The 16,836-nt window shown below is 38.5% G+C and overlaps 2 protein-coding genes across 3 annotated transcripts; one reads left to right on the forward strand and one right to left on the reverse strand.

The window, feature by feature from the left end:
* The first annotated feature begins 352 nt into the window (after positions 1–352).
* On the forward strand, positions 353–14,851 carry LOC133835060 (NF-kappa-B inhibitor cactus). Of its 2 annotated transcripts, none has more exons than XM_062264921.1 (7): positions 353–494; positions 1,283–2,236; positions 3,018–3,195; positions 3,292–3,502; positions 12,646–12,734; positions 12,800–13,057; positions 14,510–14,851. In XM_062264921.1, the coding sequence occupies exons 2-7, from the start codon at positions 1,449–1,451 to the stop codon at positions 14,579–14,581; spliced, it is 1,596 nt and encodes a 531-aa protein (XP_062120905.1). In that variant the 5' UTR covers positions 353–494; positions 1,283–1,448; the 3' UTR covers positions 14,582–14,851. The 2 variants fall into 2 exon arrangements, with proteins under 2 accessions (XP_062120905.1, XP_062120903.1); XM_062264919.1 differs by having other exon boundaries at positions 447–595.
* LOC133835061 (cell division cycle protein 20 homolog) lies at positions 14,712–16,801 on the reverse strand. The gene is made up of 3 exons (XM_062264922.1): positions 16,322–16,801; positions 15,941–16,262; positions 14,712–15,882 (listed from the first exon to the last, which is right to left on the reverse strand). The coding sequence occupies exons 1-3, from the start codon at positions 16,631–16,633 to the stop codon at positions 14,933–14,935; spliced, it is 1,584 nt and encodes a 527-aa protein (XP_062120906.1). The 5' UTR covers positions 16,634–16,801; the 3' UTR covers positions 14,712–14,932.
* Between the last annotated feature and the right edge of the window lie 35 nt (positions 16,802–16,836).

Below are 16,836 nucleotides of genomic sequence, written 5' to 3' on the forward strand. Positions count from 1 at the left end.
CCTTTGACTTCTTATGGGTCATGTGCTCTAGAACCATAAGATGTACATATGTATGTATGTATTTGCCTTTTCGGCATTCTGGTCGTTTATTCCAGTTTTGTGCATTGAACGTTGCAGGTCGGGCGCGGAAATACAGAGAGCGCACGGTAAATATAATGTATTATGTTATTTAGCAATGTTGCTGCTGTTGCCATCGCCGTTTTCATTGTTACATGTTTATGTATACGAACTTAATATATTTAAGAAAAATTTAAGATTTTAAATATTACACCATAGTGTAGCGAGAGCGTAAATGACATATTTTGTTTGTTTGCGGTCACACTTAAAGAACCGAACGATTTGCTCTTCGCTATTTTAGAGCAGATTGACAGCACCGTTTGCTGCCACAAAAAGCTTTTATACAAATACATAAAGCGCTTTTTGGGAGCTTCAACTTTGCTTTTATTGTTGCATTTTTAGTGTAATTTTCGACGTGAAGAAATCGAGACGTTCGTGTGAGTAGCGGAGTCTTAATTTCCTTGCAGCTTAAGCGAAACGCGTATATAAATGTGGAACAGCATGCAAATCGAATTACAATAACAAGCTATTCCGAAAGGTGTGTGTATGTGCCTGTGTGTGTGTATGTGTGATAAAGAAAAATATTTATAAATTGTCAAGAGCAAACTGCCATTTTCAGTCGAAGAGAGCAAGTAAAACATACAAAATTTAAAAAGCAACAGCGCAGAGTACAATTTTGTGTGCATTGAAGCTGTGTGTTTGTGTGTGGGTAAACGAGTGATTCTGTATGAGTGCGACACGAAAACAGGTGTATTCATGTGTGTGTCTACATGTATAGCTGAAAAAGAAAAGCAACAGCAAAACAAATAAATTGATATGTGAAATTCTTATAAACATATATTACTGCAAAAACACACAACTCCCCATAGAGCTACTGAGACGTTTATTTTTGATGTTGCGCCAATCTCAACTCTGACATACATACATATGTATGTAGATATGTGCGATTGTATGCTTGTGTACTCGTAATCTCGTCGTTCCGTTCGCTGTTATTGCGTTTTCACTTGTATGCGAGCACAATACGGTTGTCTCACTTCCACTTCCAGAGTGTTCGAGAGAGCGAGAGAGAGACGTTTAAGCGCAGTTACGCGAGAGCTCCCATAATTGTTTGAGAGTGCATGTGTGTGTGTGTGGTAGAGTGTGAATGTGTGAGTGTTAGACAAGGCTTAAAAGCAAAGTTCAGCGTGAGAATTTCCATCCAACTTAAAGAAGAAATTTTTTGCAGAATCGACGACAGTCAAGCAAAAGCACTAAAAGCGGAAAGTGAAGCAAGCAAAATAAAACATTAATTTTGCGGCTATCGAGCAGCAAGCAACAAATTCAATAAGAAGAAACACTATCGAAATTCAAGTAAAAGGCCCAAAAGCAGGCAACGCGGCAACAAGTTCAAAATGTGGAACCAAAAGGCAACAGCAGCAACAAGTGATAATAACAAGGAAAAGGCACCAACAACAACCACCACAACAGCAGCGGACGATTGTAGCTGTGCTGCTGATGGTGTTAGTGTTGCCAGCACTGCCAATCCAGCCAGTGTTGAGCAACAACCCAAAGTGCCCGCAGCAATTGAAAATAACAGTAAACAAATAACAGCAACAACAACAAACACAACATCATCATTTGGCGGCAGAAGTAACGAGAGCAGCAGCAGCGAAAAAAAAGAATTAGCAGCACAAAGCGAAACAACTGATTCTGGTTTCATCTCTGGTCCGCAATCAACGCAAATCTTTAGTGAGGAAATATTCGAAGATAACGACGAAGAGTCGTCATCGGACAAGGGCCAACAAAAACCAGAGCAACAGCAACAACAACAATTGGGTAAAGATAAGAAGCCAGCAACGGCAACAGTGTCGGATTCGGGCTTTCTAACCGAGGAAATTGAAGTCTCTGGAGAGCAGCAGACAGAGCAAGAGCAGGAACAGGAGACGGAAATGCGCCTCAAATACAATGTCGACAAGGGCACCAAGCAATGGACGGTACAATCGAGCCTGGCCAGCGACGAGCCTATTAACAATCTCAATTCAGCCACAACAACTGCCAATAATCCCCCCAGCAGCAACAATACAACAACAACTGGACGCAACAAGAATGCAGCACAGACAACAACAAATGTTGGACTCAATAATAGCAACATCATGAACGCATGGGAGCAATTCTTTCAACAGAACGACGATGGCGACACGTGAGTATACCTTCCAAGTATTTCCGTTTAAATTGACACCCAAAAATATTTCATTGCGAATTAGGAATTACCCAAAGAATTTGTGTACTATAAATAGCATTGTCAGCATGAGGAGCAACCGACCTGATTAAAGAGATAGGGAAATCCTATAAAAAAATCATTTACCATTATGAAAATCCCATGCTTTGCCCTTTGGCCTACGTCTCAGATAATGGGCAAGACTTGAACTTACTCTTAAATTGTGATAACCGGGGGATTCTTGTAAAATCTTTGAGAATTTCCGAAATCTTAGTACTTCCCCAAGTTTTGTTTAAATAATATTTTGCATCATAAAGGCCAACTAACATGAGCTGTATATAAAAATAATACAGAGTCTTAACAATTTCAAAAACTTGGATCTATTAAAAGATAGACTACGAATAAGTCTTGTGGACATAGAATATTCAACACCGGGTTATGCTCTTAAAACAATGTCAAGTCAGGGTGCTTTTTCAACAGAATTTCGCACACAAATTTCTACTCAGTGGGGGAGACACATGAATCACATGAATCCAAAGACAAAAGAGGCAAGTTCAGAGACTCTGCCGAGACACATGTTAGTCAGACAGTCAGGGGTTTTCCTGGTATGCAGCTGATCGTTATAGTATTTTACCTGAGCTAAGCTGAGCTGAGCGTACATTGAACAGGGTTTTACGAGGCAAAACAAGTGGGAAATGTGCAGGTAAACGATCGATCGAATCAACGACTTAACCTTGCACTTTCTTCTCTGTCTCTCTAACAGTCCATTGCATTTGGCCTGTATCTCTGGCTATATGGATGTGGTTGAAGCCTTGATTCGCATGGCACCGCATCCATGCCTCTTGAATATCCAAAACGATGTAGCACAGACTCCACTCCATTTGGCTGCTCTAACCGCACAGCCAACAATTCTGCGCAGGCTTCTTCTGGCTGGCGCCGAGGTGAGTCTATCTTTCAATCTATTCAAATATTTGAATTGAAATTCAGCTAATCAAGCAATCAATCTACTAATCAATCTCTTTCTTCCATCTGTTTAGCCCACAGTACGTGATCGACATGGCAATACAGCCCTCCATCTATCCACGATCGCGGGCGAGAAGCAATGTGTGCGCGCTCTGACCGAGAAATTTGGCGCTAGTGAAATTCAGGAGGCGCATCGTCATTATGGCTACCTTTCAAACGATAAGGCAGTCAGTTCACTGAGCTATGCCCGCCTGCCCGCTGATCTGGAGATGCGCAATTATGATGGTGAGTGAAGAACTATAACTCTCAAGAAGTTTCCATCATTCTATGGGAGAAGAAGCAATGTATTTCCACAAAAAGTCTTTAGGAATGTATTGAAGCCTTTGCGATTGCACTAGAATATAATTTCCAAAAGTCTGCTCTATATAGTATTCGATTATTATGGTTTTTGGCAGTAACATTTGAAAGCATTTTGAAATGCTGCCAAAAAATACCTTAACATAGTATAGATCTATATTTTAGCTGTCGCCCGCCATCGGCTAGCCACACTGCGAGACACAAGTCTGCGATGTATCTAGAGATATATATATATGTGTGTGTATAAATATAAATAAATATTGTACATGTTCAGCATGTGATCTAGGCGAATATGAATGCCTGCTTTTTGCCGCCTCTGTCTGAGCAGATGCCAAAGAATTATAAAAATACATCGGCCTCCGCCGTCGCAACATTTTCGCGAGAAAAATGTTTTTCATTGGGTTTTTGTTATTGATTTTCAATATACTGTATATAGAGAATTTTCCTTGCCGCCCGCCTTGACGTCAGCAAATGTGTCGGCATTGTTTATAATCAATTGCAATGGCAATTGTGATATTTTGTGGACGGAGAACTAAACTGAATATGATTACGAATACGTTTATTCGAGGCGCGGCCTTATTTCCTTATTGATTATTTAATTTGTAAACGTTCAATCCGATTATTGATTTTCAACAGGTACCAAAAGAGAGGTGGGAAAAATGTGGGTGTTATTTCGCTTCCTATTGTCTCGCAAAAGTTTCCCAATCACAACTCTCGAAAGGGAAAGAAAAGAAAAAACAGAAAATGAAACTAAGCCGGAAGAAAGTAAAAGTCGACGTTGGCCGTTGGTAGCTAGCTTGTGCAACTGTCGACGGCCAAAAAGGTTAATAAACTTGTACTTGTCGTGAGTAAAGTGAGCAAAGTTTGTGGGCGTTGCAGTTGTATGTAGCTACAGAGTTTACTTTAACCTTTCGCTTCATTTGTTTAATCGATTATTATTTTGGGGATATGTTTAACCTTGTTAAAAATATAACAACAACAATCGAGCCGAATTGGCCATCGTTTTATTGTGTGTTGTGTTGTGTTGCTTTAGCATTCGCAAACATATGGTGAACAAACATTTGGCAGCTGCTTACAACCGGACAAAACCGGTTCGCACAAACACACTGCAAACAGCTGCTGACCGAACCCACACATACTCTTACACTCTGTGATGTGGTCTATATATAAACTAGCAGACATTGCACATAAGATGCGGAATTGGTTTAGGTTTATACATATATATACATATGTACATATGTTTAACTGTTCGTCGAGTCGGCTGCTTCAATGCAGACAAACTTGCCAAAGAAAAAAACCAATGAAAAACCGATCATAAAATGAAGACGACTTGCAAATGCGCTTGCCAACCATTTGAAATAATGCTAAAGATGCCAAAGTTCAATTTTAAATATTTGGGAAAATTCTCAAATCATTTTCTTAGAGAGTTTAATATATTTCATAGCTAAAAACAATAGCTAAACTCATGGTAAATTTAGAAATTTTGTTTACAATTAAACAAGCTCAGTCATTTTGTGAGAGCATCCAAAAAACCAACAAGCGAAACGATGACACGATGACGATGACGACGACGTCGAAATGTTTCGCCGCGACTTATTTCAATTTTTTTTTTGGGTTTTTCCAAAAACATCAACCGACAGTTGCGATTATTTCCGAATATATCAAGTAATTTAAAAAATGTAAGGGAATGGAGGCTTTCAGAAAACCATAAATGCAATTACTATTAAATTAGATTCCTGCAAGTGCGTAAATAACATAAAAATTCGTAGAAAGATTAAAAATAGCGACTAAAAAAAAGTGAAGAAATTCTCAGAAGAAATTAATAAATTTATTTAATCATAAAGAAAAATAAATGCGTACAATTTTTTTTTTTTGTGTGACGTAATTAAGACCAGGATGATGTTAGTTAACATGACTGTTAGTTAACATATGTTGAGCAGACTTATTTATAGACTGCGCTTTGTCTAAATTTAATATGCCATTTTGTCTTGCACTTAAGCGAATTTGCAAAGCAACAAAAACGATGTGTCGAGAAAATGTGGAAAATGTTACGAAAATAGTCAGCGCTTTTCCTTACACATTTTCGCGCTGGCCATAGGCCAAGACTTTAAATACTTATAAAGTAAATATGTCGGCAAAAATAAAACGTTGGAAATTTTGTGCCAATTCTTTTAATGTAGCAGCATCTCAGACATCGTCTGTACTTTATTGAGTATATATTATATATAATTATAGGCAACCACATATCAATCTCAATGCATATTATACTTATCAGCTTTTTGATAATTTTATTGCTTGAGGTTATCGCGTTAAGAACGACCCCAAGAGCGGTTATGCTTTTATTTATTTAATTGTAAACATTTTATGCTGGTCATTAATATACCCTATACTTTATAGCAACGCTATATATCTTAGCTGAGTTGTAAGAACGAAAATTATTTCTTTCAGTGCATATGCAGGTGTGCGAATACTTCATTATGCATTCAGCTGCAATCAGGAGAAGGACGGGGAGCTGTAAAGTATTGAGGGTGGAAAGTATATTTAGATTCTTAAAGGCAGTCGGGTTTAAGCTGTAGTCCGACAACAGGGTATATCGCGGTCGCTTAAATGCTGTTCTGGAATCGGAATAAGAATAACTGCTGGAAATTCCCAGCTATTTCTGGCCTTCAGCTCTTTGGCTGGAGCAAGGACAATTTGCTATTTAATATTCTTTCATTTGGCTTTCATTCACGCGCTCTCGCACACGCAACCCCAATATCGAATTAGTTTCATATTATGCGACTGTATAAATAGGTGCACGCAAGGGATTAATTATAAATAGAATATATACAATATTGGAATACATTTTGTTCAGTTATTTTGGACTGGCTCGTTTTGGTCATAAACCAGATTATATCGATTATGATTCGGGTCGACATTATCAGCAGTTGTATATAGAACTTGATTTTGATTTGATTTGATTTGAATTCGCAACGTAAACACAACCTGATATCATCTCATTTAAGTAAAGAAAGATACTTATGACTTCTGTTAGCAATTCCCAATGGGTTTCTCTTTCTTTCTCTGTATTTTCGGAGTGCTAATCACAACAATCTTATCGCCATTGACGTCACCCCTCTCTCGAAGCACATTAAGGGAATTTCAGAACGATTAACAAAACTCTAACAATCTGATACGTCGACGACGTATAGATCTGTTGTAAATATGGAAAAAAAAACGGCCCACACAAAAAAACCCCAAGGAAAATGTGTCTCATTACAAGACATAAAATGTGACCTCAAAAATCCCAAGATAGCCCAAAAATGGGAAAACATTAAATAAAACCATATACAGCAATATTAATTGCATAGATTCGTAATCCCCTTGGCAACTGAAACTGACTAAACCTTATCGAATAAACGGCGAATAGACTCGTAAATCCCAAAAAAAACCCCATTGGTGGTCGTCTATTATTGTGGTTCGCGTTAAATACAGTGTCCGGTAGAAAAAGGCTATCTATATGATAACTATTATCACTGGTTTTACCATTACCATATTTTGTTGCTGTTTTTTTTCGTGACTTTTTGTTTAGGGTATTTCCCAGTTTATAAAGAAAGTTTGCGTTAATTGATATGAAGTACTTGAGAGAGTACTTCTTACAAAATGGGTCTCGAAAACCTTAACCGAAGTTTGAGGTATGCATAGCGTATTCCCCATTGTCGAAAATTTATCTTTCTCTTTATGGTTTGGGGCCAACATGTGTTTTTCTAACGCTATCAGAGTGACTTGCTTCTCCAGTTAATGGTAATGGGTAATAGGTAATGGGTGTTGGGAACTGCGCACACACATGTACTCGACAAAGTCGACTATATTGACTTAGATAGTACGTAATTGAGTGGGGAATGCCGTCGAACTGTGGATTGATCATTCGATGCGACACACATATCGTATAGAGAGAATGTAAGAAACTTAATTAAGGAAACTGGAAATGGAAATTCAAGTTGTAGTTGCATAACAATTGCGAACGCAAGCTGCCATAAATGACAAAGTGATGCTTGATCCAGTTATCGATACCGATAGCAACAGCTATCGACTTTAAATAAATGTAAATAGCGCAAGGAAGTTGTAACTTCAGAAAGCAGTTATCGATAACAATTGCACTTGCAGAGCTTGTGAGTTATCGACTTTATATAAATGTAACGCGTTTAACGGAAATGATATCTTCAGGAACATATTTCAATATTTACTTTTAATACTCGTATCGCGTTTCATCTAATCTGTTCTAATGACGAACCGACAGACAGACAGAATGACAGGCAGTCGGCAATATGCGACCATGTCCGTACGTAAACAAACTGGTTTAACCCACAACAGTTAACGTCAATAAATAAAATAAAAATATTACTCCGTTGCTTGTTGGTAATGCTTTATTAGCTGCCAATGACATTTACATTTGCATTACAACAACACGTTAGTCAGCAGCAGCGTCTCTAGACAAGGTCAGGCCGGGCCTGATTCCCTCTCCCCAAACCGATGAATAAAGCTATTATAACACATATGTGTATATATTTATAGAGAGAGAGGTATTATGAGCTCATTGCAAGCACTGCTTAACGGAAGTTGCAGATCATAATAAATGCTACTTTATATGGACGAAAACAAATGAATCTTCAATTTGAATTGCAATTTCCACGGTGTGACACACATCGAGTGTATTGAGTGAGTTTTATAGAGACGCCTACATGGCGTATGCGTGATGGGGTAAACCCCCGTAACAATTGTCAACAACAACTTTTACCAGTCTTTATCGGCGCTCCCCGCATTATCAGCCCAGGTAGTCAGGTAGTCAGGCGTCAGGCGAGCACTTGACAATGCCATTTTTGGAGCCAGCATTTTACAGTGTCTGACCTCTTCGCATTGCGGGCTTTTCCCACATTTGCCTTACTACAGAGGCATGTGAGGTATTAACTGGTGCCAACACGTGGCACGATCACACCTCCCGCGCCCCCTTTTCGCTTTGCTTCCTATGTGATCGTCGCGCATTTCATTTGCATTTCGTTTAAAAGAAAGTCAACAAACGGTTTAATGACATAACCAAAGCTTGAGCTCGGCTTACAGTCGCATTTTTTTTTATTTTTGGCTAAACCTCAAGACTTTCATTGCTAAATGGGCAAGTAAAGTACAACAAAAAAAAATATGGAAAATCCAAGTGGTATTTAATAGTGCTAAATTGTCTTTTTGTGTCATGCTTCGTTTGCCAAATGTGATCTTGGGTTTTCTGTGACAATTAGTCGCTTGGGATTTTCACTTCATTTCCACCCAGGTGAAACTTTCCAGTCACAAAATTGACATAAATGTGGCGCCGCCAGAAGTCTTTAAGTAAATACCCATTAACGACATATTGTTCGCTCGTTGTTTAAACAGTTGTGCATTGTCTTTGCCAGACAAACCCAAGCAGAGTTTTCGTTTTCGACTCTATTGCGTTTTAGCCTAGGTAAATCCCCAATCCCCCACTGGCCTGCTTCTTTGTAATGCTACCGAAATACAAATAATACCAAATTTCTTAGTATACATAGTACACTTTTTAAAAGTCTAGCGAATTATTCGATAACATAACCTTTTCCATTTAATAATAACAAATTGTTTTCGCTTTTAATATCGGAGAGTCTTAACGGAACTTATTTGTTTTGTTCAAGAAACCGGTTAAATGAATTCATATTGCGATAAACCTATTTCTCCCTAGGGAGAGTACATTGCCCCTTTGCAAGGCGATTAAGATTGTTCCATAGTCGAGCGATAAATAAATACGATGCTGTGCTTTTCCAATGATTAAATACACTACCAGATGTTTCTCGAAACATGAATTACAAGCAAGTAAAAAGTCTGTAGTCCAAAGTGCTCAGAACTCTGAAATAAATTCAATTAAAATGCTTCTCCCTTCGCCGATCATAATGAAATTTGTAAAAGGTATTTGGAAAATATTGAAATGACGCTGGCAGTAAACAATATTACATCTATTACACGAGTATACAAATATAGCAATAACAATAATTCCTTCAACAATAGGGAATTCCCAACCTATTACAGACAGAGAGTCAATATTTTTCTTCGATTCAACAATATAATTGATAATGTACTTAAGTCAATTTCATTGAGAATGAATTTGTTTTCTTATTCTGAAGTATGCATTCACAATCAAGACCCGAAATCTAATGCAAGCGATGACAATCGAAATTGACAGTTATCGATATGCAAAGCATAGCGATCGATGTCGTTGTCGCTGCCACAGATAATGGCTAAAACTTGTTGAATTATTTAACGAAAAAAAAAACAAAAAAACAGATGATACAAGTAGATATTAAATTTCATATAAACAATGCGAATTTATGATTTAATTATGAATCAATGAACTGTTCAATTGCCACTTTGCTGAAGGACAAACAACCAAACGAAACTGAACTGAACTGGCCAGGAAAATAAACGAGTCGTCAAAAATACCAAACAAACAGCTGCCAAGAATTCAAATTATAATAATATAATAAATTAATAAATATAAAAGAAACAAAACAAAATTGAAATAACGCTTCGGACAATGAGCACAATTAATTAAAAATGAACCAAAGACAAAGGGAGCAGAGGGAGCTACACACAAAAAACACAAAAAAAAACCGTCTTTAATATTTGCGCTGTCAATAAATTTGTGAACTTTGCGACTCGACTTATGGGAGTACTTTCAACTGCGCCGTGGGTTTTTTTCGCCCGCTCTTGAGGTCGCGGCATGTGCAAATATCATATGATATAATGGATCAGGGCAGGGAGAAGCGAGTGGGATGCACGATGACAGAACAATTGAATAATTGCAAAGAGTGCGACAACAATTTGGTTTTTCAGAGCAATTCGAAATGCGTTTTCGTAACGCCTATTAATTGCTTGAACTCACATTCGATTAGCGTTAATATTACTATTTGATTATCTGATTTCAAGTTTAACTGCTTTTATTTCAGCTTGATTCTTTTTTTTCCATTTGCTGTGTTTGGTTTTTTTTTTTTATTTGCTGGGGTCTCGCTGGTTTTAACTCTCAGACTTGTTGGCAGCCGCAAAGATAGAGCTTTAGATTATACTCTTCCTCCTCGCCCCCCTTCTGCACTGCCATCTGATGAGCTCAGGTGTTGGCTTGGAACGGATTTCGTATTTGAAATCCAAGGCGCGTGACGCAGCACAGCTTGGGAATTCCCCAAGTTTGAAACAAACGTTTGTGTTTAATATTTCATATTTAATATATTTGAAAACACAAAACGTGTGTGTGCACATAAATAGTTATATATACATATGCCAGATACTGATATATATATATGTAGATAGTCATATAACATATTTATGTACAAGTTTATAAGTCTTTAATCGTATGCTAACGATCGGCACACAAGTTTTGGGCCACAATGGAACTTTGCTTGCTTTTACTATCGAGTTTTGATATAATCTCGCCTCCTCCTCTAAACCCATGGTAACCACCTCAGAGATGCTGGGACTGTGCTGTGACTTGAGCTCCGAGCTTTGTCTCTGCTCGTGGCAAGATCGCTCCGTTTGGCTCACACGATGAAAGAAAGAAAAAAAATGTTGTCATCGTTTATATTTAAAACTTGTGACACAATTGTTGTTATTGTTTGTAAGCCCGCGAACTGGACTGCGGCGATAGACTAGCAGAGAAGAGACCGACCCGGCTTTAACTTTCTTGCCAAGATTTCGGCTTTCTTTCGCCGGTGTTGGCGCTGCTCATAAAATGTATTGAAATGAACAGCAAGTATGTATGTGGATAGCGACTTTTAGTCAGATTGATTCATACGCGATTTATATGTCTAGTCATTTGAGTTAAATCATACGCGTAAATACCTTTGACTCAGCGCTACCTTCAATCATCATCAACATCAACATCAAACGCGGCATGATTAATTAGATTCTAAAAACAAAACGACGCAACGATAAATCCCAAATGCGCAGTTATCGTGCTGGCAATGCGCATGCGTAACGATAACCACAATTATCGTTTTACAAATATGAATGTAGTTGGCAACGCGGACGCTTAGCTTATGAAAGTTCTTGCGGAAATTAAATGCAAAACAAGCGGCACAACTGTAAGTGTGTGTGAAAGTCAATCAACAGCACGTGTAGCTCTAAAACCAATAACAACAACAACAGCAATAGCAGCACAACAGCAATAACAATAATGGCTACGTCAAAGCAAAGCAAAGCAAAAGCTGTGTTGGTTCATCTGTATGCGCGATCAGACAGCGGGGGCTCAATTCGAGAATTTTTTTTATTTATTTTTATTCATTTTTTTTCTTTGGTTAAGAGTGTCACTTCAGTAATACTACGCGTCAAATGTCAGTTGAATTATTGCAGATTTTATTTTTTCATTTCTTTTTTTGTTTATTTTTTTTCAAACGTGCAAATTATGTGCAAACATTTTTGCTCTTAAAACGTTAAACCAATTTGAACTTGAGCAAACTTGTTGGCCGGTCGGTTGCTCCAACAAAATTCAGCTTGTTTGGTTTGTTAACTCTTTTGTTGTTGTTGTTGTTGTTGCTGTTGTTGTTGAGGCTGTCGCTTTTTATGCCACTGCTGGTTTTTTTGACTTTAGTTGTTGACTTTGTTGCTGTAGCTGTTATTGCTGCTGTTTTATTGTGGGAATTTCTTGGGTTTTTCAACGCACACCAATGCACACGATACACACTTACACACGCATTCGACACTCGTGGATATGCTTATGTATGTATGTGTGTGTACATTGTCTCCATATGGCAAAAGCGTTCGCACAGTTGACTCCCCTTTTCGCCTTCACTCCCCTCACAGTCTTGTCTACCTCGCTGCGCATCGTTGCTGTTGTTGTCGTAATCAAAGCTTTCGCGTTGTTTTTGGAATTTTAAAACGCTACTTGCTTAACAACAACAACAACAACAGCAGTAACAGTTGAAGTGGCAAAGCTTTTTCATGAAGCGCTTTTGAAGAGATCGTATTTCATTCATAAATGGAAGCTTAAATGTACAATGGGATTGGCAAATTAATTAATGACTTTAATTTCTTGTTATTTTCAGGTGAACGTTGCGTACATTTGGCCGCTGAGGGTGGACACATTGACATTTTGCGCATTTTAGTATCACACGGAGCCGACATTAATGCCAGGGTAAGATTATCTGCAATAATTATGAAAGTGAAAAAGATTACTAAGTATGAAATTTTTGTTTGCAGGAGGGAAAAGGTGGACGCACACCACTGCACATTGCTATCGAGTACTGCAATGAGGATCTGGCCAACTTTTTGCTGGATGAGTGCGAGAAACTGAACCTAGAGACAGCCACATATGCCGGACTAACGGCATATCAAGTCGCAAGCGTATTGAATAAGTCACGTATGCAGAACATACTCAAGAACCGCGGTGCTGAGACATTAACGCCGCCCGATAGTGATTGTGACAGTAGCGATATTGAAGATTTAGACGATACGAAGGTGAGCGTCACAGTCTAAAAACAAAAAATCCAAGTAAAGCTAAATCAATACAAAAATCAAAAAGCATTCATTGAAAAGCATTGAGACACCCATAGTAGCATTAGGTCTCAATGCAAAAACAGCTTCCAAAATGTTCAAACAAAAAAATAGAAAGAAAGAGTAGAACTGTAAAATACAAACAAGCTGAACTGGTATTCAGTTGATGAAAATGAAATGAATAATTGTACTGTAACACTTATGTATGTATTGTTAATTCAACCAAAAAAAACAAACACAAAAAAAAAGAAAAAATCTAAATCAAGGGAAGCAAACAAAATCAAGAAACAACAAAAAAAAGAACCAACCAGAAAAAGAATATAGCAGCATAGATAAGTTAATACATATATTATAACCAACTACAAATTAGACATGCTCTATGTTTTAGTAGAGCATCGATTGAAAGCTGAATGTTGCCCACTGTAAGAATCCACCAACAAAATAACGAACAAAATGCAATATACATACAACATTATCTCTAGATTAAATGTAAACAAAAAGAAAACGAAGATATATCCATCTTTCATCTGTATACATATGAAATATTATATTTATGCTGTTATATGACGTAACTGTCACCTGCCCCTCTCGTCCCCTCCCCAAACATCTTCTAACTGTTGTCTAATTTAAGCTGTCTATGTAACTTGATGTTTGTCACTCTCTATCTCGCTGTCTCATGCGTGCGATTCTTTAACTATATATCTATCTGTACTTTTTATCTGTGTGTCTGCGTCTTGTTTGTTGTGTATAAATGTGTGTGCGTGTATGTGTAATATATAGATATGTATAACTAAAAATAGATCTAGAACTAGAACTATACAAAATGTATTTACGTGTTTTTTTTAGCAGTCAAACATGTTGTTTTGGCTTCTCTCTTAACTTTTAACCACTTATCATCATAAAAAAGGAAACAAGAAAAGAAAAGCAAAAGAAGAAACTTGAACCACATAACATTAAATATGCGCTAGTTAATTAAGTTAGTTAAATCTAATTGATGTGTTTTAATGTTCTCTGACTGAATGAATTATGTTTGCAAAAATAAAACATTTTATTCGAAAATCCAAATTGTAATTCTTTAATCGGCCACAAGTAGAAGAAAAGTATATTATACTATATCTAGTACTATGTAAGTATGTATGTTCTTTTGCATGTCTATAGTTCTTATTGTTTACTTCGTTTCTTTTGTTGGTAAATTCTTTAATTTAATTTCATTTCTAAGCAATTTTAAATGTTTCTTTTGAACGATGGATATTTATGCATAACTTAACAATTTTAAATATTTTATTTCTAAATTTTTCGATTTGAATTTTTTAATTAACGTATACTAAATTTAATTTCTTTTATTTTATTTGCTTTGATTCGTTGTGCTGCACACACTTAATCTTTTGTTTTTCTTCTGAATCTTGTGTCTTACAGATGTACGATCGTTTCGGTGATCCGCGCTACTTTGTCAGCTATAGTGGCGGTAATCCTATGACAGTGGCTTAGAAAAGTATGAACATGTATTTAATTCAAATGATTCCGAATGGTCAGCCGAAAATCCAATATTCCCACATGCAACAACAAAACGAAGCTGAACAAATGAACAAACCCGATTAATGCAACGAAAAGCAACCGATTTCGAAATGAAATACATAAGGTTTATTACAATATAAAAGTATGTGTCACATAAATAAAAACATAATGAAATACACATAATAGAAATGGACATTCTTAAATTAACAAATATAAGCTAAATCAAAATGCATCAAACATCAATTGGTGTCTTAAAATTCCTAGTACATTAATTTTTAGCTAGTTAAATATTAGGTGATGAGACTTAACGTCCTTAACGTAGTCCTAACGCAGACTCTGACGGAAAACGCTCTTCTTGGCATTGCTATTCACACTGGCCACCTTCTTGGCCGCCATTGGATCGGGTGCAAAGCAATTCCATAGACGCAGCGTTTCATCCGCGCCAGCACTAATCACTGTGCTGCCATCCGGGGACATGGCCATTTGCAGCACACGCGACGTGTGTCCGGTTAGATCCGCCTGCTTCACCATCGTTGGATACTTCCAGATGGTTAGTTGATTGTTGGCAAACCCGTGTGCCGAGATCAACTCCTTGTAGTGGCGCGAGAAGAGCAGCGAACACACTTGCGATTTGGAGTCCACCGACTTAATAAGCGAACCATTGTGCACATTCCAGAACTTAATGCAACGATCCGCAGTGCCACCTCCCGAAGCGAGAGTATTCGTCTGCCAGGGACACCAGGCTAAAGCGCGCACAGCCGCCTGATGCTCCGTGAATTTGTGAAGCGGTTCCTGTGCAGTGCCCACTCCACTGCTGCCCAGCGACCAGACATTAACCAAATTATCGTTGCCACCACTGGCCAAATATTTGAAGTCGGTGGACCACTTAAGCCCGCACACTTCCTGGGCATGGCCATTCAATGAGGATAGTTTGTGTTCTCGTGAGCGCACATCATGATGGATAATGGTGCCGTCACGGCTGCCCGACGACACTAGATACGAATTCCATGCCAAGGAGCCAACTCGAGCACCATGACCGTCCATCACACGTAGACGCTTTACTTTGGAGCAGTCCCACAACTCGACGGCGCCAGTGCTGTTGCCAATAGCCAATATTTGACCTTCTTGGATCCAGGAGAGCGCACATGCGTAGTCGCCCTCCTCGTACTCGTTGAGCTGCTCTATATTTCCAGTGGCAGCATTCCACAGATATACACAATTACCCAAAGCGACGGCCACAATATTATCGCCACTCCAGTCCATCAGATTGAGATCTAAAGTGAAGCGAGATTAGCAGATGTGCATCAACGAAGTTACATAACTCCCACTTACAGTAGTCGTTGATAAAATCGGGAGCATCAAGTATGCGCTCCGAGGTGGTTGGAATGTAACGTGATCCGCTTTTGGTCGATATGGGCGTCTTCAGAGAATAGACAACCTTTAGCGGATTCGTGTGCGATTCAGGCGCAGCAGGTGCTTTGTTCTGATAGCACAAAATGCGTCCACTCTTGGCGTTGTCTCCACTCACTTGCGCTGCTTCTGTAATAAGCTTCTGGTGATCACTCTTGGGCGCCGATGCCTGTACATTGTTATCGTTGTTGCTGCCCGTGGCTTGCTCATCGTTCTCCTCGTCTGACTTTTCATCCTTTTTCACCTGCAGGGGAAGCAATTAATGTGTGTTCCAGGCTAAATCGCTTCGTGAGAAATAATTACCAAATAGTGCGCGAGTTCAAAGTTAGTTGCCGCTCGATTTGGAATGAAACGATCGCCGCCTCCCGGTGTCTTGGAAGGCGTTGTCATGGATTTCTTTGCTTTGGCTTCAGAGTTCTTGCCGGGCGTCTTTGTCGAAGCCTGGACACCGGAGAAACTAGTGTTATAGGAGACGGAGAGCACAGAACGTGTGGTGTTTGCACTTCCATTCATGGACGCCTCCAGCTTCTTCTTCCAGCGGGGCGCAGGACCACGCGTGTCCCCGTCCATCACTAGGGCATTTTGCAGGTCACTCACAAAGTTAAATTGCGACATTTTTGAAGTTGTGTATGTTTTACTTTACTAAATTACTTAACTATATTGTTACTATATTAAAATCACAAGTTTTACGTTATTTGCTGTTTATTATTTGACTCGTTTGTAGGACGTGTTGCTTGTTTGAAGCGTCGAGAGAAAAGTGCAATGGCGGTTTGGAAATGCCGCGGTATGAAAATCGCGCCGTAAAATTATACCAGGGC

The sequence above is a fragment of the Drosophila sulfurigaster genome, chromosome 2L (genome assembly GCF_023558435.1).
Source record: "Drosophila sulfurigaster albostrigata strain 15112-1811.04 chromosome 2L, ASM2355843v2, whole genome shotgun sequence".
In the NCBI taxonomy this organism is placed as follows: Eukaryota; Metazoa; Arthropoda; class Insecta; order Diptera; family Drosophilidae; genus Drosophila; species Drosophila sulfurigaster.

Bases quoted from the DNA above. Each gene is read 5' to 3' on its own strand.
- LOC133835060 (XM_062264921.1), top strand. From the start codon at position 1,449: ATGTGGAACCAAAAGGCAACAGCAGCAACAAGTGATAATAACAAGGAA. The intron at 2,237-3,017 runs GTGAGTATACCT...TCTCTCTAACAG, and splicing joins CAGAACGACGATGGCGACAC to TCCATTGCATTTGGCCTGTA. The intron at 13,058-14,509 runs GTGAGCGTCACA...TGTGTCTTACAG, and splicing joins AAGATTTAGACGATACGAAG to ATGTACGATCGTTTCGGTGA.
- LOC133835061 (XM_062264922.1), bottom strand. From the start codon at position 16,633: ATGTCGCAATTTAACTTTGTGAGTGACCTGCAAAATGCCCTAGTGATG. The intron at 16,263-16,321 runs GTAATTATTTCT...CTTCCCCTGCAG, and splicing joins TTGAACTCGCGCACTATTTG to GTGAAAAAGGATGAAAAGTC. The intron at 15,883-15,940 runs GTAAGTGGGAGT...GCTTCACTTTAG, and splicing joins CGATTTTATCAACGACTACT to ATCTCAATCTGATGGACTGG.